The 18,463-nt window shown below is 39.3% G+C and overlaps 2 protein-coding genes across 4 annotated transcripts in view; both read left to right on the top strand.

Moving 5' to 3' along the window:
• The window catches only part of GRIK1 (glutamate ionotropic receptor kainate type subunit 1), a 160,465-nt gene extending 146,474 nt beyond the window's left edge, over positions 1-13,991 (top strand). For 2 of the 3 annotated variants that reach the window (XM_048934133.1, XM_048934135.1), the window contains one exon: positions 9,541-13,991. In XM_048934133.1, the coding sequence (XP_048790090.1) occupies positions 9,541-9,696 (156 nt within the window). In that variant the 3' untranslated portion in view covers positions 9,697-13,991. Of the gene's footprint in view, positions 1-1,623; positions 1,790-9,540 lie in introns of all 3 variants that reach the window. The other variant, XM_048934134.1, reaches the window with a different exon arrangement.
• Positions 1-18,463, top strand: part of LOC125688291 (claudin-8-like) — a 338,757-nt gene that overhangs the window by 233,458 nt on the left and 86,836 nt on the right. The window lies entirely within an intron of this gene.

The raw sequence follows: 18,463 nt of genomic DNA, 5'->3' as shown, positions 1-18,463 counted from the left end.
CAAAACTGATGACATAAATGACAGAAAAGGCGGTCAAGAAAAATAAGGGACGAGTGGAAAGAGGAGGAGAACATTCTGAATTCTACCTCAGAGATGTAGTTTATATTGTACTGATGCTAAGACATGAGAGGGTTTCACATCTAAGTCAAAGCAAGCAGCTACAGCTGAGGGACTGGAGAGGACAGTGCCTCATTTTTAAACACCTTTTTTGGATTTTTGATGGAATGAACCACCCTGCAGTGATGTCGAGGCACTGATCTCTCTCTAGTGACAGCGAATAGGACTCAGGGGAACAGCATGGAGCTGTATCAGGGGAGGGTCAGGTTGAGGATTAGGAAAGGGCTGTTCACTGAGAGAATGGCTGGGCACTGGAGCAGGCTCCCCAGGGCAGCAGTCATGGCTTCTGTTTTGGACAATCCTCCCAGACTAGGATTTGAATTTGGGGTGGTCTTGTATGGAGCCAGGAATTGGACTCAATGATCCTTGTGGGTCCTTTCAGGCTCAGGGTATTCTGTGGTTCTACGCCTGTGTCTGCTTGCACTCACAAGTAGCTAAGTATGCATGCCCACTGTTCAGACAGCTAGAAGGAAGCCATCTGAATCCTACCAGATATCTTCATTTTCCAAATGACTCTTGGTGTTGCTGTGGGTCCCTGGGACCTAATGCCACACTCATTGATTGGGCTTAATCTTTGCAGTGCCCTGCAGAAGAGGGCAGCTCATGACTGTGCAGACTACTCTGCATGCTCCTGATCAAGCCCTCACTGAAAGCAATGTATACAAACAAAGGATGTAACTCAGGCAGACAATTTTGCACGCCTTATTAATCAAGGTGTCCCTGTTTGGGAGTAAGTCAGAGAGAAAGGATGGATGCATTTTGCTCATACTGCAACTTCCTGGTTACAGTGTAAACTTTATAGAACAGTACTAGCACAAAATGAGTAAAGAATGTATGGAGATCAAAGACTCAGGAGGTTTTTATTCAAATAAGTTTTGGAGCACTATTGCAGATAAAACACATAGTATAAGCACTAAAGTGGTGCAGAATATTTTGAAACAATTCAGGAGCCTGGAAAGGCAATGCACCCTTGAAATCATAATTAAAATAGACCTAAAGCATTAGATCATGAGAGATTGTTAAATTATTTAGCAATTTGTTGAATGTATAACATAATACTCAGGGATGAATATATAAAAATACAGTGTCTGTATGTAGTGAAACTGCTGCTGTCTCACAGTGATGTGTTGCTGATTGTACTAATGGAAATCTTTAAATAGGTTAATGTGACAACATAATATGTGAGGACTGTAGATTTTTTTTCTGTGAAAGTAATTTCAAAGAAAGAAAATTCTGGTGATTTCAGTATTACTTTCTGGTTTCTCTCTTTTTGCTTTATTTTCACACTGGTGATATAAGAAGCTTAGACAGAAAATGCTGCACAGCATATATTATCACTAAGCTAATCCAAAGCATGATTTGCATACAATCTATGACTTTTCTGTTTCCATAAATAGAGTCTCTTTTGATTTAAATAGCTTTTGAATCTCATTCTCATGTTTGTTTTTAATTCTACTTCTCTCATTTATTCATTTTCTCAATTTTTTTTTTTTTCTTGCATGCAAGGCCTTTTGTTTCTTTTACGGACTACAGTGTAAGCAAACCCATCCGTCCAACTCCACCTCTGGCACCACCTTATCTACGGAGTTAGACTGTGGCAAGTTAATCCGAGAGGAAAGAGGGATTCGAACACAACCCTCAATTCATACTGTGTAGTCAGGAAAGAAAAAAGGTGTGTCCAATGAAAGCATTAAACAGTTCACTTAATGACAAAGGTTGTACTCACCAAAACGCAGTTAATGTCTTCAAAGTGCCTTTTGCTTCAGCAGGAGATAAGCTTATCTAATGCAAATTGTCAAAGTCCTGGAAATTTGGGCAGTATAAATGCATATCACAGAAAATAATTACACCTACAGCAAAGAGTGAGAGCAACAGACTATAGCAGATTTTAAGAAATACAATAGTCACTATGTACAAGTGTCATCTTGTCATTTCATTGGGTAATTCACGTTTGCTTTTTTTTTCAGGTAAGAAATATTGTTTACCTCCTTTTCATTTTCAACCAAACTTGAATAAACTCATGGCAATCTCATTAGTAAAAGCATGAAGAAAAATTTCCCCTCGTCTCTGGTTAAGCATTCAGCAAGTGGGCCACTACAAACCTCAGAAAATAACCTGCAGGCTCCATTAACTTTCTGAACTCCTATTATAAACAGCCAGAGATTTTTAGCTGGCATATATTATTTCCAGTGTCAATATTTAATGAATTTTAATTCATCCATTTAAAATTCATTAGACAACGCCTCCAAGTAACTATCATAGCACAAGATCATATCTATCAGTTAAATTTTATGCCATGTAACCATTAACATTTAAGATCATAATCAGTGAAAGCACCCTGAGGCACTCCCAGTATATATGTACCTTTCATAGAATAACTCTGTTGACTTGGCTTGAGTAATTCATGATGTTCACTGCTGTAAGGCTTTATAATATAGGAAAATCTTTTATGACATAAGTGGCAGTAAAAATCATATCGATTTATGTTGAAGTGTATAGCGTTTTCTTTTTTTTTTTTTGCATATTGAAACAAAGAAAGAAGCTGTTGTAAAGGAAGCCAAGCCGTATTGGATGTTTTCTATACCCTGGGAGGAGAACAGTTTGGTTTCCTTCAGTCCTATGCTTGCCTGAGGACTGCCAGAGCAGGAGACAACAGGCTGTATCTGTTGTTGCCTCAGAAAAACATATGGCAACAATTTGGAGTAGATATACAAAATATATAGAAATGCCATCTCATAGGATATCATGAACCACTGCAAACAACCAAGTTTGCAAAACCTGATTACCTTTTATCTGAATGTCATTATATCCTGTCTTCAGTTTCACCAATTCATTTTCCATCCTTCACACCTACTTTATGTTTTCTTGCACAATGCAGTTCCTCCTCATCAAACAAGTTAATGATCTGTTTTATTGAGGGGCCATTTCTGGCCTCTCTTGCAATTAGAAAACTCGTTCAAGTGGATGCCTTCATGCTCAATCACCAAAATGCTCCAGCAAGCTCTGCTGTCCTCTTGAATTGTTTCTCTCGTATCTGGCTTCTGAATAGAATGTGTTTTACTTCTATTCATTTTACAACTTTTAATCAGCAATATTTATAGTGGCAGTGGGCTTCAGGGTGTTGCTTTTGGGTGTTCTTTTTTTTATGAAGACTTGCAGTGCTCATGGCTTGACTACAGCAGTTCTTCTCTACCAGTGTTCTTTCATATATGTGAGTGAGTGTTATGACCTACTTCAAACACTGCAAGAAACTCTCTTGCTCAAACTGGAATTTTAACCTGTTTTAACAGTGCCTTGAAAGCTTAGGTTCTTCATAAAACGATCCTTCCTAGCAGTGAAGACCTGAATAAGATCTTCAATATCCCTGCTTTAAAAAAATAAACACTCTTGTCTGCAATTTCCCAGTTGAAGAAACTTAAACTAATTAAATCCAGCTTCTCTGAACTCTCAGAGTAGAAGGAAAATTACTAATGGGCTTATCTTCATCATTGCTCTGTGCAAGAAATCTGTCAGCCTCCAGCTTCTACTACATTCTTAATCACTGTCTAAATGAATGGAAAATCCAGAAAGTTTCTGTTACTTTTTGGGTAAACATTTTCACATCTGTCAAGGAAACAGTCACATTGTTAGTGATCATTTTGCCTGTCTAGGTGTCCCCAGAGGCAACCTTGCAGCCTTCAGCTTGCCAATGGGAATTACAAAGCAGTTCTGCCTTTCCCTAACTATCTAACTACAAAAAAAATATTTGAAAGTTTTTCTTTTTTATTAGCAGTTATGCCAGCAGTTGAGGAAGTGAAGAGCAGGCGTGCCAGCTGGGAACTAGTAAATCTACCTTTCTAAACACAATATTTGCAAGGTTCACTGTAGGTCCAGAAAAAGCCAAGTGCTTTCAGGTTAATAGGGTGGTTTGAGTAAGGCACAGCCCATTGCATCTCCCATGAAGTGCACGGCACCTGGCAGGAGTCAAACACAGAATGTGACAGGCTTTAGGAGGAAATGTTAAAGCCTTAAAAAATTTTTGACTTATCAACGCTCTCCGCTTTTAAACTGTTACAATTTGAACTTTGGCCATGAAAAAATACTCCGTTCACAAGTGATTGCAATTGCATTTTCCTCACTTGCAGCCCTGTAACTGCACCTGGGATCCAACAGTCAATGTCCCCTCTCACGTGTGTATCAGCACTGAGTTAACAGCTCTGCCTGTGATGGAAGAGTCACAACAGGCTGTCAGCTCTGGCAGTACCAGTAGAGCATAACCAGAGCTACTTCAGGATAAAAATGGTTATAAACGTGCACTTGTGACATTTCATAGTATTTCTTTTTATTTTGCCTTTGTTGCATTTTAATCAGAGCTCCCAGAATATTCAGTGTCTGCAGAAAAAAAAAGAAAAAAAAAGGCATATTCTTTGACACACAGAAACCACTGGCTTCCAAAAGTAATGGGGTTATGCACAAACTGTCCATTGCCAGGTTGATTTGGCTGGGGTCGATGCTCCTACCTTTATTTAGTGCCATTTGCTGCCCTTATTACAGTCTGCCATCCAATGAAGCAAAAATACAGCATAGAGCATGGAGAAAGAATGAGACAGAAGAATGAAAGGAACAAAGGCAGTATGAGAGCAGCCTTTCAAGATCTAAAGAGGGCCTGTAAGAAAGAAGGGGACAGGCTCTTTAATAGGGTATGTTGTGATATGACAAAGGGAAATGGTTTCAAACTAAAAGAGGGGAGATTTAGATCAGATATAAGGAAGAAGTTTTTTACAGTAAGGGTGGGGAGGCAGTGGAACAGGTTGCCCAGAGAGGTGGTGGATGCCCTGTTCCTGGAGATGTTCAAGGTCAGGATGAACAGGGCTCTGAGCACCTGATGGAGATGTAGGTGTTCCAGTTCATGATGTAGATGACCTTTAAAATTCCCTTCCAACTGAAATGATTCTATAATTCTATGATTCTGTGAATACAATCACTGTTTCAGAAAGCTAGGATCAGGGTGGCTTAGCAACACACCTGCACCATACAGCCAGAATAAGCACACCAATCATGCTTTCTGCATCTGGATTGATATTTGCTCAAAGTACTGCCACAGCTTCATGTCTCTGTGTCATCTCTCTTGGATTAAAGCTTTGAAGAGTCACATTTTTAGCTCTTTGGGAACAAAGGAGTAGAAGAAAAAAAAATCCCTACTCAGTGACGTTCTTGCAAAAAACATTTTTTTGCTAGTTTATTGGGTCTATAAATACCTTCTCTTCAAACATTAACTTGAGCCCCTCCATTGGCACACCATAACCCCACCTCCAAACCTGACCGTGGCTAGCTGTGCCTGCTGGGAGCAGCCCTGTTTGCATTTGATGTCTTCTGAGATCAGCAAGTAGTTCTACTGATTATTTTGTGTGTGTGCGTGTGTAAACAGGAAGCTGAAAAGCAGTTTATATAATTGAAAAACAGTTAAAATAATCCATGGGTTATTGTGACACTGTTTTGACAGTCACCGTTCAATAGACTCTGACAGTTTAAAATCCTTCATTTAGTGATCTCCTCATGCAATTAGCCAATAGTGACAGAACACTCAAACAGATTCTTAATGTGCTGCAACAGCAGCTCACTCACTAGGAGAAACTATTTTGGATATTTCTCCTTCACTGCACTAGGAAAAAACAAATCACTTTTCTTTCAGCAGAAGACATATGTCAGTGTCCCAGCGATGAGTTTTTCACACTGAGGAAGGCACAGCAGGAGTAAAACCTTGTTTTCTTCCTTCATGGCTGAGCTAGTCAGGTGTTCTCTTCAAATAAAATCTAGTCTAAATCTTTTGATTTTGTTAACTCCCAGTTGTCTGGCACAGCACACTGATTGTCCTTTTGTTCCTTTGCTGCTTGTTTGGTTGGTTTTCTTTTGCTTGTTTGATTATTTTTTTTTCAAGGGGTTAAAAAAACAATTGAAGAAATCTTGTCCTTGGGGGTAGGTAGCAACACTTTGATAAAGTCTAACTACAGTTTTTTTTTTTAAATTAGAAATTTCCAACTTCATGTTATCCTTTAAATTCAGATTCTAGAATTACTCTATAGCCTAGTACAATCTTTTGGATGCCAGTGTAAGGAAGGATTTGAGATCTTCCTGATTAAGCTTTTTCATCCTGCTGCAATGACCAAAGGGCAAATAGGAAGAATCTCAAAAACAAACAAACAAAAAAAAAAAAAAACAAAAACAAACAACCAGGAGCCCCAAATCCATTCTATTTGTAAAAGGTTTCCTTTAATTTTCACAGGCCATGTACTGCAGCATTTTGGGGCACTGTTTAGGAGAGAAGTTCAATAGCATAACTTTAAACTTATTATTCTGTTGTTAAATATGTTGCTGTCTCTAGTCTCCTCTCTTTTTTGGATAGACCTCAAAAGTGGTCTTAATAACATGTCGAAAACAAACAAGCAAAAAAGCAAAAACAACCCAGAAAATATTATTAAAGAAACTCTTTTGGACTGGCTATCCAAATATGAAATTAAGAGAACAGTATCTTGCCCTTGTAAGTGGAAGTTTAATGTCATCATGCCCTTTCTAAAGGCAACTACAGACTTGGTGTTGTTCAGAGGGCTGTCTCGGGAGCTCCTAAAGATGGTGATTTTCAAGTCCTTAGGCATTCTGGTGAATTTTGAATTTGCTTCATGTTACTATTCTCTACTGCTTGAAAAATTCAGGTCAATTCCAGTTTTCAAATGTTTGTTCAGTATCCTGATTGCATTCACGAGCTTTGAGATAAATAGGATGTTGAGCCAGTTTTCCTAGGACTCGAAAGAGTTCTGGTCATATCTGCTTTCTGACTTTCTGAATGAATAACCAGACCCAAAAGTTCTGAGTATCATCTCAGATGGCTCTTTTAGACAACCTTAAGCAATTCTTGAAGGCAGAGGTAGACAAAGACCTGTGTATTGCAGGCTTTTAATGCTCCTTGCCACCTCCAATAGGTTTTCTCATAGGTGGCAGTATTTCAGATACAGAGATGATCATAAAATTGATCAGGGTTGTAATTGCATCTGTGACCATTGGAATATCCTTGAAAGATCAGTTCAATATCTCTTTAATTCATTACTTCAGGTTGAGAGTGGAACCAGTGGGGTGCTTTGCATGTCATGAAGTCAGATGCTGGAAAGCTCATATACATCATCGTCAGCAAATGTCTATGTGCAGGCGTAAATGACCTGCATGAGATTACTTTGCTGATATGAAATTAAAAGACATTGTGATAATTGTCTTGTCTGACTAACACAAATCAGTTTGGAAAATTTGATTATAGGCATATTAACAAGGCTAATATTAACAATTATTTTTTCTGTAGAAATCATCCCTGCATGAACATTGCAGAGATTGATGGCTATTGTTAAGAGCACACACAGCATGCAAGTTGGTAAGAACAGGGGTAAACAATTAAGATCATTCCTACAAATGTTTAATATTTTCCTTTCCTTGTTTTCCATGGAGTTACAGAATCACTTGGTAATCTAGATGTTGAAAGTTCAGTTAAAACTAAGACAGTAGAGAGAAATTATCCATGCCAAGTTAGCTAGTTAGAATATATACCTTTATTAGTTTGGAAATAAGTGGTGCTATGCTTTAAAAAGTCTGAAGCAATATACAAATAATTATGTATTAAGATGATACCTGCTTCACCTGCTGCTTCCAGAGGGCATAGGGCCGCAGCAGATACCATTGACTCTAAACCCAGTAACATCAGAATTCCCATTTTACATTATCTAAAGGGTTATTTGAATGACAATTGCACAGTCCTGGCTATTACCAGACTTCAATTTGAAAAAAGGTAGTACAGTGTCCTGGACCATGACTGTTACACTTTGTGTCTGGCATGAATTTATTATAATTTGATTTATGTATACTAAAGAATTTCAAATGAGCAAAAATTAAACATCTCAAAGATAAAACTTTAAATTCCAGATGTAGAGCTTTATGGGATCTTTGCCAGCAGTTCATCCCACAAACGGGTGTGCTGACACCTGCAAGATCATATATGTTCAACCAGAGACACATTAATATAGTGATGTCTTGGGCTTACTTGCTAAATCAGGGTTACACACTGCACCCACAAAGTTCATATTGGACAGGAAGAAGCACAGCACGAGGAGTTCACTACTGAGGAAGCCCTTTGCTGCTTTAAATAAATGGTCTAGCCTTTATCCAGGTTATCCTCACACTCTTTTGCCTCTGGAATACCTGGCTATTAGAAATGTTGGATTTTCTCTTCTTTTTCTCCTCTTCCAAAATCATACTGTGTTATACTTTTTTTAACCCTGTGTAACTGAAATCACCACTGAGTTAGTGGCTAAGGACTGAACACTGCTCCTCTTGCAGTGGTATCACTGGTAGAAGAGAATTTATATTTGATATAAAGAACTATGTCTGTGTGCTGTTGCTCTCATTTCACAAAGTAAACCAATTATCATAACAATATACAGTATACAACAATATTACATATATATATAAACAATAACACAACCAGATGTGTCAAAACTGAGCAGTTCTGCAGTTCTAGAAAGGCTTTGGTAGGGGGATTTATTCAGCATGATTGGAGGTAAGGTGGTCAAAGCTTTGTTTCATGCTGCTACCATCACTTCATTTTATGCATCAATCTATATTTGCATGAAACGATCTTTTGCCTTGCTAGATACTTCCATTGAAAGCCTCTTTGTGTTTTTTGTGTTACAAGTAATTATTTCAGCAGAAGATTGTAAAAGATTTTTCCACTTACTCAAAATGTCTTTGTTAATATTGGGATGGTGGAAAGAAAAAAGATTTCTGTTTGCTTTCTCAACTATTCAGCTACCTCATTCTTGTGGTAATTTCTCTCCTTTCTTTGACACAAAGCATTTGAAAAAGACTCTTTCCAAGGAAAGAAGAGGACTGAGGAGTATGCTGTGTTTTGGAATTGCCTATTAATTTAGTGAAGAGAACATAACTAAGCCACAAAGAAATCTTTGTTTTCTTTAGTATTCACAATTCTGTGGGGCTAAGGTACATGTGATTTTTAAAAAAAGAAGATCTTTTTTTCTTTTAAGGTCAGAAGGAAAGTTACCTGTTGAAAAAGGGTAAGTTTTATTATGTGAAGTCAACAGAACATCACAAATCTACCTATCTGTGTAGAATTTAAGAAATATTAATATCAGATTTAGTTAAGCCAAAATTAAATTGATTTCAGTGGAACCCAAGTTAGGCAAAAAAAAAAAAAAGAAGTGATTACAGACTTCACCTATTAGAAATTAGTGACTTGCTCAAAGCTGATAGAAGTCACCAGGGAAGCTTCCCGATCCTGCTTTTACGTGCTGAGATCCTTTTTTCATAAGAGCCATGATTTGGTCAGAGGGTATGGCCAAACTCTGTCTTCAGTGAAAAGTGTCTAATGCAATTTCTGTGTCCCAACAGTGTCTTTCTTTCAATGCTATAATGGAGGAGCTTGGCATTTCACTCAAGCATCAGAAGAAGTTAAAGAAAAGGTCAAGAACTAAGGCAAAGTCTTCATTCACAAGTATCCTTACTTGCCACCAGAGAAGGACACTGAGGAAAGAAACCATAGCGTGAGCAGGAGAGGCTCCTGGAAAGAAATATCAGGAAGAAAAACAGAACAAAAACTTTGCTGCCTACAAGTTGATTGTGGTGGGATTTCTGAAATACAGACATTTACCTTGTTCTTCAGAAATTCTCTGTGGTTTCTTTTTTTAATCTAGAGGTACAACAGTTTAAATGCTCACATAGACTGATGTACTGCTACTAATCATCTGGGAAGTGTCTCATTACTTCTTTTGAGATGGATTTGTATGCTCACCTGGTTTGCATCTCTCTTCCCCTCCCCATGCATTGCTGTATGTGCTTTCTAAATAAATAAATAAACAAGAGACAGGGATCTTTTTTCCAATACTCTGGAAGTGATATCTATTTTGTTTTTCTTTTGAAGAAAAGATTGCAGTCCTGCTAAGTACAGTTGTTTAGAAACTGGTGTCCAGATGACCAAAACAAGAATCTGTACAATTAACAAACGACTACAAAAATGTATAAAATACTGAGTTATCCTTATTTTTCTCTGAAGGTTCTTATCTGTGACTACCTTGACTTTCCTTATCTTTTCTCTTTCTTATTTATTTTAAAATGAGATAATATAGTAATGCCATGGCTCCAAGTGCTAGATGTTCAAAAGGAAAATCTGAAAATTACAAATGCAATGATCAGTGAACAAGCAAAGACAACACTGACGTCATCACAGTGCCACATTCTCCAGCTCCTAATACCAATAAAATTATTCTCAACATGAACCTCAAAATGAAAATAACCTAGAAAATAGAGCAAAGAATATTCAATTTATAACAAGCCTTGACCAGAAAAATAACATCTGACAGAGATGTAGCCAATGCTCTAGATGGGGAACAGTACCTTGCTGTCCTACACATGTGGTTGGACATGGGTTCAAGGCAATCTCAGCACTATGACCACTCCTAGACTTAATGCAAGACGGAAAAAAAGGAACCAGAGAACTAAGCTACCAACTGCTTTTCTGGACAGTGCATGGAGCTGGGTCAGACTAAATCCTGTCAACAATATTTGCTTTAGACTTTGCTGATGTTCATTACAGCGTTCAGCAAAGTGTCAGGTTTTATTATCCTTCTTATATTCGCCCAGGGAACTTATTGCTTACCACTGATTACCTTTGCCTTATATCCATGTCCATTTTCTCTGCAAAGGAGACAGTACTTGTGGAAATGGTTGTGTGAAGAAATCTCTCCTCTATCGTTTCCTCACAGCACCACTCTGTGCAGCCCCTGCTGACTGCCTGGGTCAATCTCAAAAAGAATGACATTACTTACAAAAGCCTTGCTTGAGAAGTGATATGTTTCTATATTATTATAGGCAAGAAGATACCTCAGTTCACTTAGCTTTTCCACGAGAATTGCATTTCCTAAAACGCATGACATTATCACTGATTTGCCCTACGCTTTCTATTATTACTCCATGTCCTTCTCAAAACAGGATGCCCCAAACTAGATATGCTCTTCCATTTGAAGTTTCACCCACGTGGAGGTGGGCAAAAGAACTGCTTAACGTGTCTGAAAAGCAGTACCATTGCTTGTACACTTTGTGATGAGGTCTGCCTTGATGTGACTGGGTAAAGCAAGTGAGCCCTCAGTGTACAGGCAATGATTATGTCAGAGTACAGAATGAGGTTTTTTTTTAAATTAGACTGATTCTCAAGTATCTCAGTTTGTTCAGATCAGTTTGTCCTCAGCCATGCTACAAGCCCGTTGAAGACAGAGTATAAAGGATATCAGCTTCCCTATAAATCCCTCCATTTTGGCAGTGGAGCTCTGGGAGTTAGTAGGACAGTTCCACATTTTCAGCCACCACAATGAATATGTCATTTGCCCCATCATCCTACTTGTTTATGAAAATATCACATAGGATGGGATCAAAAACTTCTTAAAACTGAGGAGGAGGAGCTTTCCCCTCACCCACAGGGCTCACTAAGCTGTTAAAGAAGAAAATTCATCAGATTAACAAGACCTGGATTTGACAGATTCATATTAACTCTTGCTCATTTCCAACAATTACTTATGAAGAAGTTGGTTTGTACCAGTGTGTCCAGGCACCCACAGTTAAGCTATCTAGCTCAAAACTTCCTAGATTCTCATTTTTCTTCCTTTGAAGACATAAATTATGATTGCTGTTTCCAGCATTTCCTACTTATCCTCTACGAGTTTGTCTCAGAGAGCTCAGAGCAGCCAGCCTCTAGGAAAGCAAAAACAGTCTTTTACAGTGACTACAGTAGAAAGCTCCAATCAGTGCTTGCTTTTGGGAAGCTTAGCATCTTCCCTACTCCAGTAACATGCTGAGTTGATGAGTAGTAATTAAGAAAAAACAGCCCCTGGCCCTCAGTGCTCACATAGGATCTCATAATATCATACCTTTGTCTTTCTGAAAGTAATTTCTTTTATTTATGTCATCATCAAATTAGAACAGGGCTTCCAGACCACCATCATGATTGAAAAACAAGCTATTATTTTCCAGTCTGAGTAACTCTATCACTCTGCCAACCACAGCCTTCAGCTAAGATATTTTTAAATGAATAGGTTCAAAGTGATAAAAGATTTATAATCGGGCCCCTTTTTTTTCTTTTTCTTTCTCTTTTTTTTCTTAAGGATGACTCTTCTGTGGCTTAGACCTTAAGGCTGAGTTCCATTTTCTTAGATATCTATTAATGTTTTCTTGAAACTAGGGGAGGTAGTGTTTTGTTTACTGCTTTTTAAATTTCAGCTTTCCCATTAGTGGTCCACTCCTTAAAAAAAAAGACAGGGAAAAAAGAAACTGTTTTTGCTGACTGCATAGAAACACATGGAGAAACAATAAATAGAGCATACTTGGATCTTCTTTTTTTTTCTTTTTAGTAGCTTGAAAGACTCACAGCATATTAGAACATCTCTGTGTTAATCTCAGATGGCACCTTACCAAACTACACTTACTGCAAAGAAGCTAACCATCCTGCCATGATTTCACAAAGCAACACATCACTATGTGAGGCTGTGCCCTTCTCTGCCATCTGCAGGAATGAAGATTCATGATAGGTCATAAAATCCACTTCAACATAAATTTTCCCCAAAATGGGGTGGACGCTAAGTGAGACCTACTCAGTGAAATGTAGTTCCCCAAAAGCTCTGAGCAGCTGCAGACCACTAACACAACCCACTGCTCTGTTTCATTCTCTTGGTATTTTCATGGCAGCACTGTAATGGCCTGTAAATCCTTTGCCGATTGACCTCCTTTTGAGAAGCTACAGAAAGAATTAACAGTAGACAGTGTTGAAGGAGCATGACAGGAGTTGAAGGGGCATGCGATCTCACTGTTTGCTCCTGCTTTAGGCCAGTAGTGGCCTGGTGCCTGCTTCTGACATGTCCCTGCACCAACACCTTGCGTTGGCCATCAGCACTGCTCAGAGCACTCATGGATATGTGGGATGCCTGCACAGGGCCTTGAAATCAACCTACCTCTCACCTTGGTTCAACAGAGTATTTGGTATTCCAGCTAGTTAAAACTGCATCTAAGATGCTTTGGGATCCATCTAAATCCCGCTAGTATTTCAGGACTTGGCCAAGTGTTTTTTCTGATTTGGAGCTGTGACCTTTCCTAACCTCTTCAAAACACACTCAGGTCACTGGTTAGACTGCTCATACACCATTCACAGACAGGTCCCAGCTCCACATACCCATATGCATGCAGTCCATTCGCAGTTACACATCTCATCTTATTTTCTCTATGTACGTTTGTGTAAAACAAACAAAAATCTTTTTAAAAGCACCTTCACTTCTGTGTCACTGGAAACTATTTCCTTCAGTTTAGATGTTAATTGTAAATTCATGTCATGACTGAGAAAGCTGTTTTGTCTTGAGGGAAGAGGAAAAAGCACAGGACAATCTTACACATCGACACGGCAGCAAACATGATTACTGTGACCTTTTCACTGTATCCCAATAAATATTTTTTCCTGCCTTTTTTCCTGCATGGCAGCATGCAGTACAAGATAAGCCTGATTAGAGATTATCCATTAGGAAAGCAAATGTCCTCATCAGATCTCTGTCTTGGCAGCAGCAAGCATGCATCCTCATTGTTTATAAAAGAGAAATACAATATTGACTGATGATGTTGAATGGCTTTAATGTGTTTCATTCCAGAAATGGCCGTGTTTTGATGTTACCACTACCAACCAACAGACTGCAGTCTTACTAAGGGTTATTAAACATCCATTAAATTCCTTGAGAAAGTGGTAAGGCAGGCTCAGTGGAAAAGAGAGAATATTGGAAATATGTAAGCAACTGTTTAAGCTGTGTGCACAGGGCCCAGGCCAACACTATGATTGATAAGCTACTGCAAAACAAATGAGGATCAGCTTATTCCCTTCTGAGCCCCTTGTCAGAGGATTGCATCTTGCAGGACTGCTGTGAACCAGTAATCCCATGGGGCATTTATTGACTGCTGAGCTTGTCCCTTAATTGCTCTCTGTCAGGCTTGTGAGAGTCACAATTTCTCAAGGATCAGAACTGCCACTACTTAAAGATATGTCACTTACACCTGTCAAACAACTGTGATTTTAGTTCATCCCCATCTATTGATAAAGATGAGCATTTTTTGTCTGTTGAACTCTGGTTCTTGTTTGCCTCTCTTAACCTCCTCCAGTTCAAGTTCTGTTATCATTAGTGCAATCGTTATACAGCCATCACTGGTAAAACATGAAGCTCGTCCCTGCATTTCTAGATTTTGACAGCCCAAGGGATGAAATCCACACATTGGTCACCCGTTCATGATGTGCCCAGAAACCAGCAGCAGCTGATAAGAGCCAGTGGCATGAGGCAACCTTACAGATATGGCAGCCTCCAGCTTGGACAAGCTGACATCTGGAGAAAAGCTGGGTTTCCAGCCTGACTGAATAATGAAAACAGTAGATATAAAGACCTGAGATAACACCCCCAAACTGCCTAGAAAGCCCTGGGCACAGTATCAGCTCTCTCAAGTCCCCATGGATATTGACAAGTAAGGATGCTGTCCCACAGTATGCAGGATTGAACACGTATCAGCCCCACAAACACTGAGAGGATGGGGCAGGCACCTCATTCCCCCATCCAGCCCATAGGAGCCTTTCAGACACAGCTAGCCATCTTAAAAATTGTCTAGCCTTTTTATTGCTGTCACCCTGTGGCAAGCCATCTGTGCTCAATAAGGACTGCATGCTTTTATTCCTCCCCTCCCTCATGGTGGAGGAGGAATGCTCAGTAAGAGAAAGAGTATCACAAGCCATTGGTAGCATGTGGGCAATTCTGCTCTGACAGGACAAAAAAACTCAGCATGCTGATCATGCTGCTGGGTCATTTAAAGGTCCCTTACAACTACACCTTCAGCTGAAGAAATACATTGGAAAGAGACTACTAGAGAAGGAAAGTATCTTGAACTAGCCAGTAGAGCCATAAATTTCACATAACAGCTGAGAGTGCTGACACCAGCCCAGCAGGAGCATGCAGGTGCTAGACACCAAGCACTGTGCATTAGCCTAATGAATCACAATTACAGAAACACCTGAACCAAATAACGCTGTGCTCATCCTTTCTGAAATGCATGCAAGCATGAAGCAGCTTGTAACGCTCCCTCGACTCCCCAGTGGTTTCATACAAGGTGCTGTTTGGAAGCAGTTAGGTTTGCTTCAGAAAGATCCACGTCGTTTTATTGAGCACACATCTTTAGCCAAGATTTTCTTTCAACTCTGGGCTCCACACAGCACCACCCTAAATCAAACCCTATCTCCAAGACACTGCCCAAACGCTCCTTGAACTCCAGCACTGGGGGCTGTGCTCACAGCCCTGTGGTGCAGACCCTTTCCCTGACCCCCAAAATACTTACAGCAGGGAGGACTCTTCACCGTGACTCCCATAAGGAGAATTACTAAGGATGGATAAAGTGCTAAAAGCTGGGGTTACTGATCACAAAGTAAGGTGACGGGGGTACATTTACAGTGTTACTGGATCTGCTCTCCTCTTGCAGATGAGCTCTGTACCACTCATCTGTTGTTCAGATTGCTGAACAGTTTAAATAACACAGCTATTCATTAGCTGACGCTTTTACATATCCTTTGGGTTCTGCCCACAACTGATATCATACACCTTCTACTTATAATACATGCAGTCAAGGAGAGTCTGTAAGAGACCTAGATTTTCTTTTTCCAGTTGGGTTTTTTATAAAATAAAGCTGTCACATGGGTGTGGGTTTGTTTGGTTGATTTTTTGAGGTTTTGGTACTTAGTTTTCTGAAAAAACCTGTACATTCAGCAAAAGCAACCCATGGTTTTTGAAAACTGTGAGAAAAAAGCAACCCTTCAGCAAAGATTTTCAAGCGATCGATTAGGACATCCCAAAAGCAAACAGAGTTTTTCATCCTAGAGCTGCCTACAGTCTCGTCCTGAAAGCAGCAAGGCTAAGAAAAAATCTAATCTCAAAAAACAGGCCGGACCAGATGAGAGCACTGTGGATGATATTTCAACCTTGTGGAGGGGTGAAGCAAACTAGCACAACCGGAGGGAGAAAAAACATATCACAGGGAAATGGATTACTGTTTGTTGCAGGATGACAATGGAGATGACAAAGATGTTGAAAGCTTTGTTCTGGCAAGCCAGTAGTGTGTCCTTTCATTCCCAAGCAGTGACAGGGGGAAATTTTTAGTGAATTTTCCACAGATGGGAAACTTCCTCCCACAGGATTTTACTCATGCACAAAACACCAGACTGCTGAAAATACAGACTAGAGAAATTAGTCTCATGTCCAGAGCACTCCAGCTGCACCCTATGAATTGTTAACTCTTCTTGTTGGTATAAAGGAAAAGATGTCTTAGTTTTAGTGTGTGAGCACAGAAAGTAATCTAATAAATGTCTCTTTTCAGTGAGTCAAGTATGAGCTATGTTATCTAGAGAATTTGGATGCCCAAAGAGACGGTTAGATCCTAGCAGAATATTAAAAAGCAGTTCCTTATATCAAGATATTTTCTGTTTATCCCAAAAGTAAACAGTGAGCAGTACCCTCTTAGTGTGATTTAACTCTAATTCTTTACCTATCACGTCTCTGAAAACAGAAACATGCAAGTTCACATTTAAAGCAGCCTGTTAAAGGTAACCCTAATACATTTCCTATGAAGGTCATGGTTGTTCCACAATCCCTGTTTTCATTTTTAATCACATTTATTCTGTGAACAAATTGAATTTTATATAAATACGATTGTCCCCAAAAGAATACTGATATTTGTCTTTCATTTGATAGTAATCAAATGTTCAGGTTTTACATGGATGTGCTCGGAGAAGCAGGGGGCTGAACTCTTCCCTGACACGTGGAAAGGGATGCAGAAATGTTTGAAAAAATAGTATGATTTGTAAAGCTCCTGCACCTGCAAAAACTAAATACCATGCCTATATTGAATCAAACTAGCAAGCTAATTTAATGGTGCCTATTCAAGTGTGTACCATATTTCAACAATTATTTTTTAAATTATAGCATTTGCAAGTGCCACTAGGGGAGACCAGTGTAACCTTTAATGCCTGGAGGCAGATTTCCAACAGGCAGCTCCAAAAACTGTGGGGAACCTTAGGTTCTTTGTGGCCACTTCCTTGCTTAGAAACTGTTGCCCCACACCTAATTAAATGACAAGGCCAAACAGAAGGAATTTTTCTCCTTGTTACAAACAGCACTGAATCTTGCTCCCTTCAAAGAAATCAGTGTCTCTTGAGAAGGCACAGCCTTAAATACTCAGAGGAAGACAAACAGGTTGCCTAACAAGCAAATAGCAAGAAATACTGCTGTCACAGTTACCTTAAGCTTCAGTCACCCTTCTGCAGGTCAGCACGTTTACAGTTTCTTAATTGCTAGTGCAGTAGTTTTTCATGGGCTACCAGCTCTAAATGAAAATGGAGGCTTTATATCGGAAGGAATGATGTCTTTAGCAGTTAATCTCTCTAATCACAGGGTTTCCTAACTGCTAATCTAGCATTTTGTTATCCAACAGGGATTTACCCGGTTTCATTCAATCAGATTGTATGTCAGATTAACGGCTTGCTCAGAGGGCAGAGGCTGGGTATCAGTGTCTCGTGGGCTGGGGCGAGAGGATGTGGAGGACATCTGCACTGTGCAAATCCTCCCAGAGGATTTCCCACTCAGAGGTGTTGGGTAGGTTGCCATTTATTTTTTAAAAACATGGTGCACCCTGGTGAATCCACATCTTCAGTGGAACAAAAAAATGAAGTGATTGTGCTTTGTATTTTTTTTTTTTAAGAGCGAAGAAGAGAAAGCACAAGGATCAACTTTCATACGCATTTGACAGATGCTTCTCTTGTCAGAAAGATGTCACTCAGAAAAGACAGTTTTCTTTAAAGATTCGCTTGTTTTGTGCTTCCATTACTCTTTCTTCAAAACAAACAGAAGCTTAGTTATATTTTTTAAAAATTTAAATCCAGTTTCATAATAGATTAAATAATCTTTCTACGATGATTAAATCAGAGTCTGAGCATTTCTGGAGGATGCTTTGAAGTGTGAGAAAAGCTTTTCTGGCATGCTGTCACTGTTCCTTCTCTTCTGTAACTATTATCTCTCTTTCTTCATACAAAAAATATCACCCCAGTCAGGGATTGAACTCTGCCAGGTAATCTTTTCTATCCATTACATGTCTAAGATATCTGCCTATTTCAGCGCGTTTCTGGAGCAAAATATCTGCAACCCATTTGGAAGGCCCCCTGATAGTGCAGTGATATAAAGTCAGATATAAAGGCTTACCTGACTGC

Source organism: Lagopus muta, chromosome 1 (assembly GCF_023343835.1).
Source record: "Lagopus muta isolate bLagMut1 chromosome 1, bLagMut1 primary, whole genome shotgun sequence".
Classification (NCBI taxonomy): Eukaryota; Metazoa; Chordata; class Aves; order Galliformes; family Phasianidae; genus Lagopus; species Lagopus muta.
Note: the sequence above shows the minus strand (reverse complement) of the source record. Positions and strands in the feature narration are given on the sequence as shown.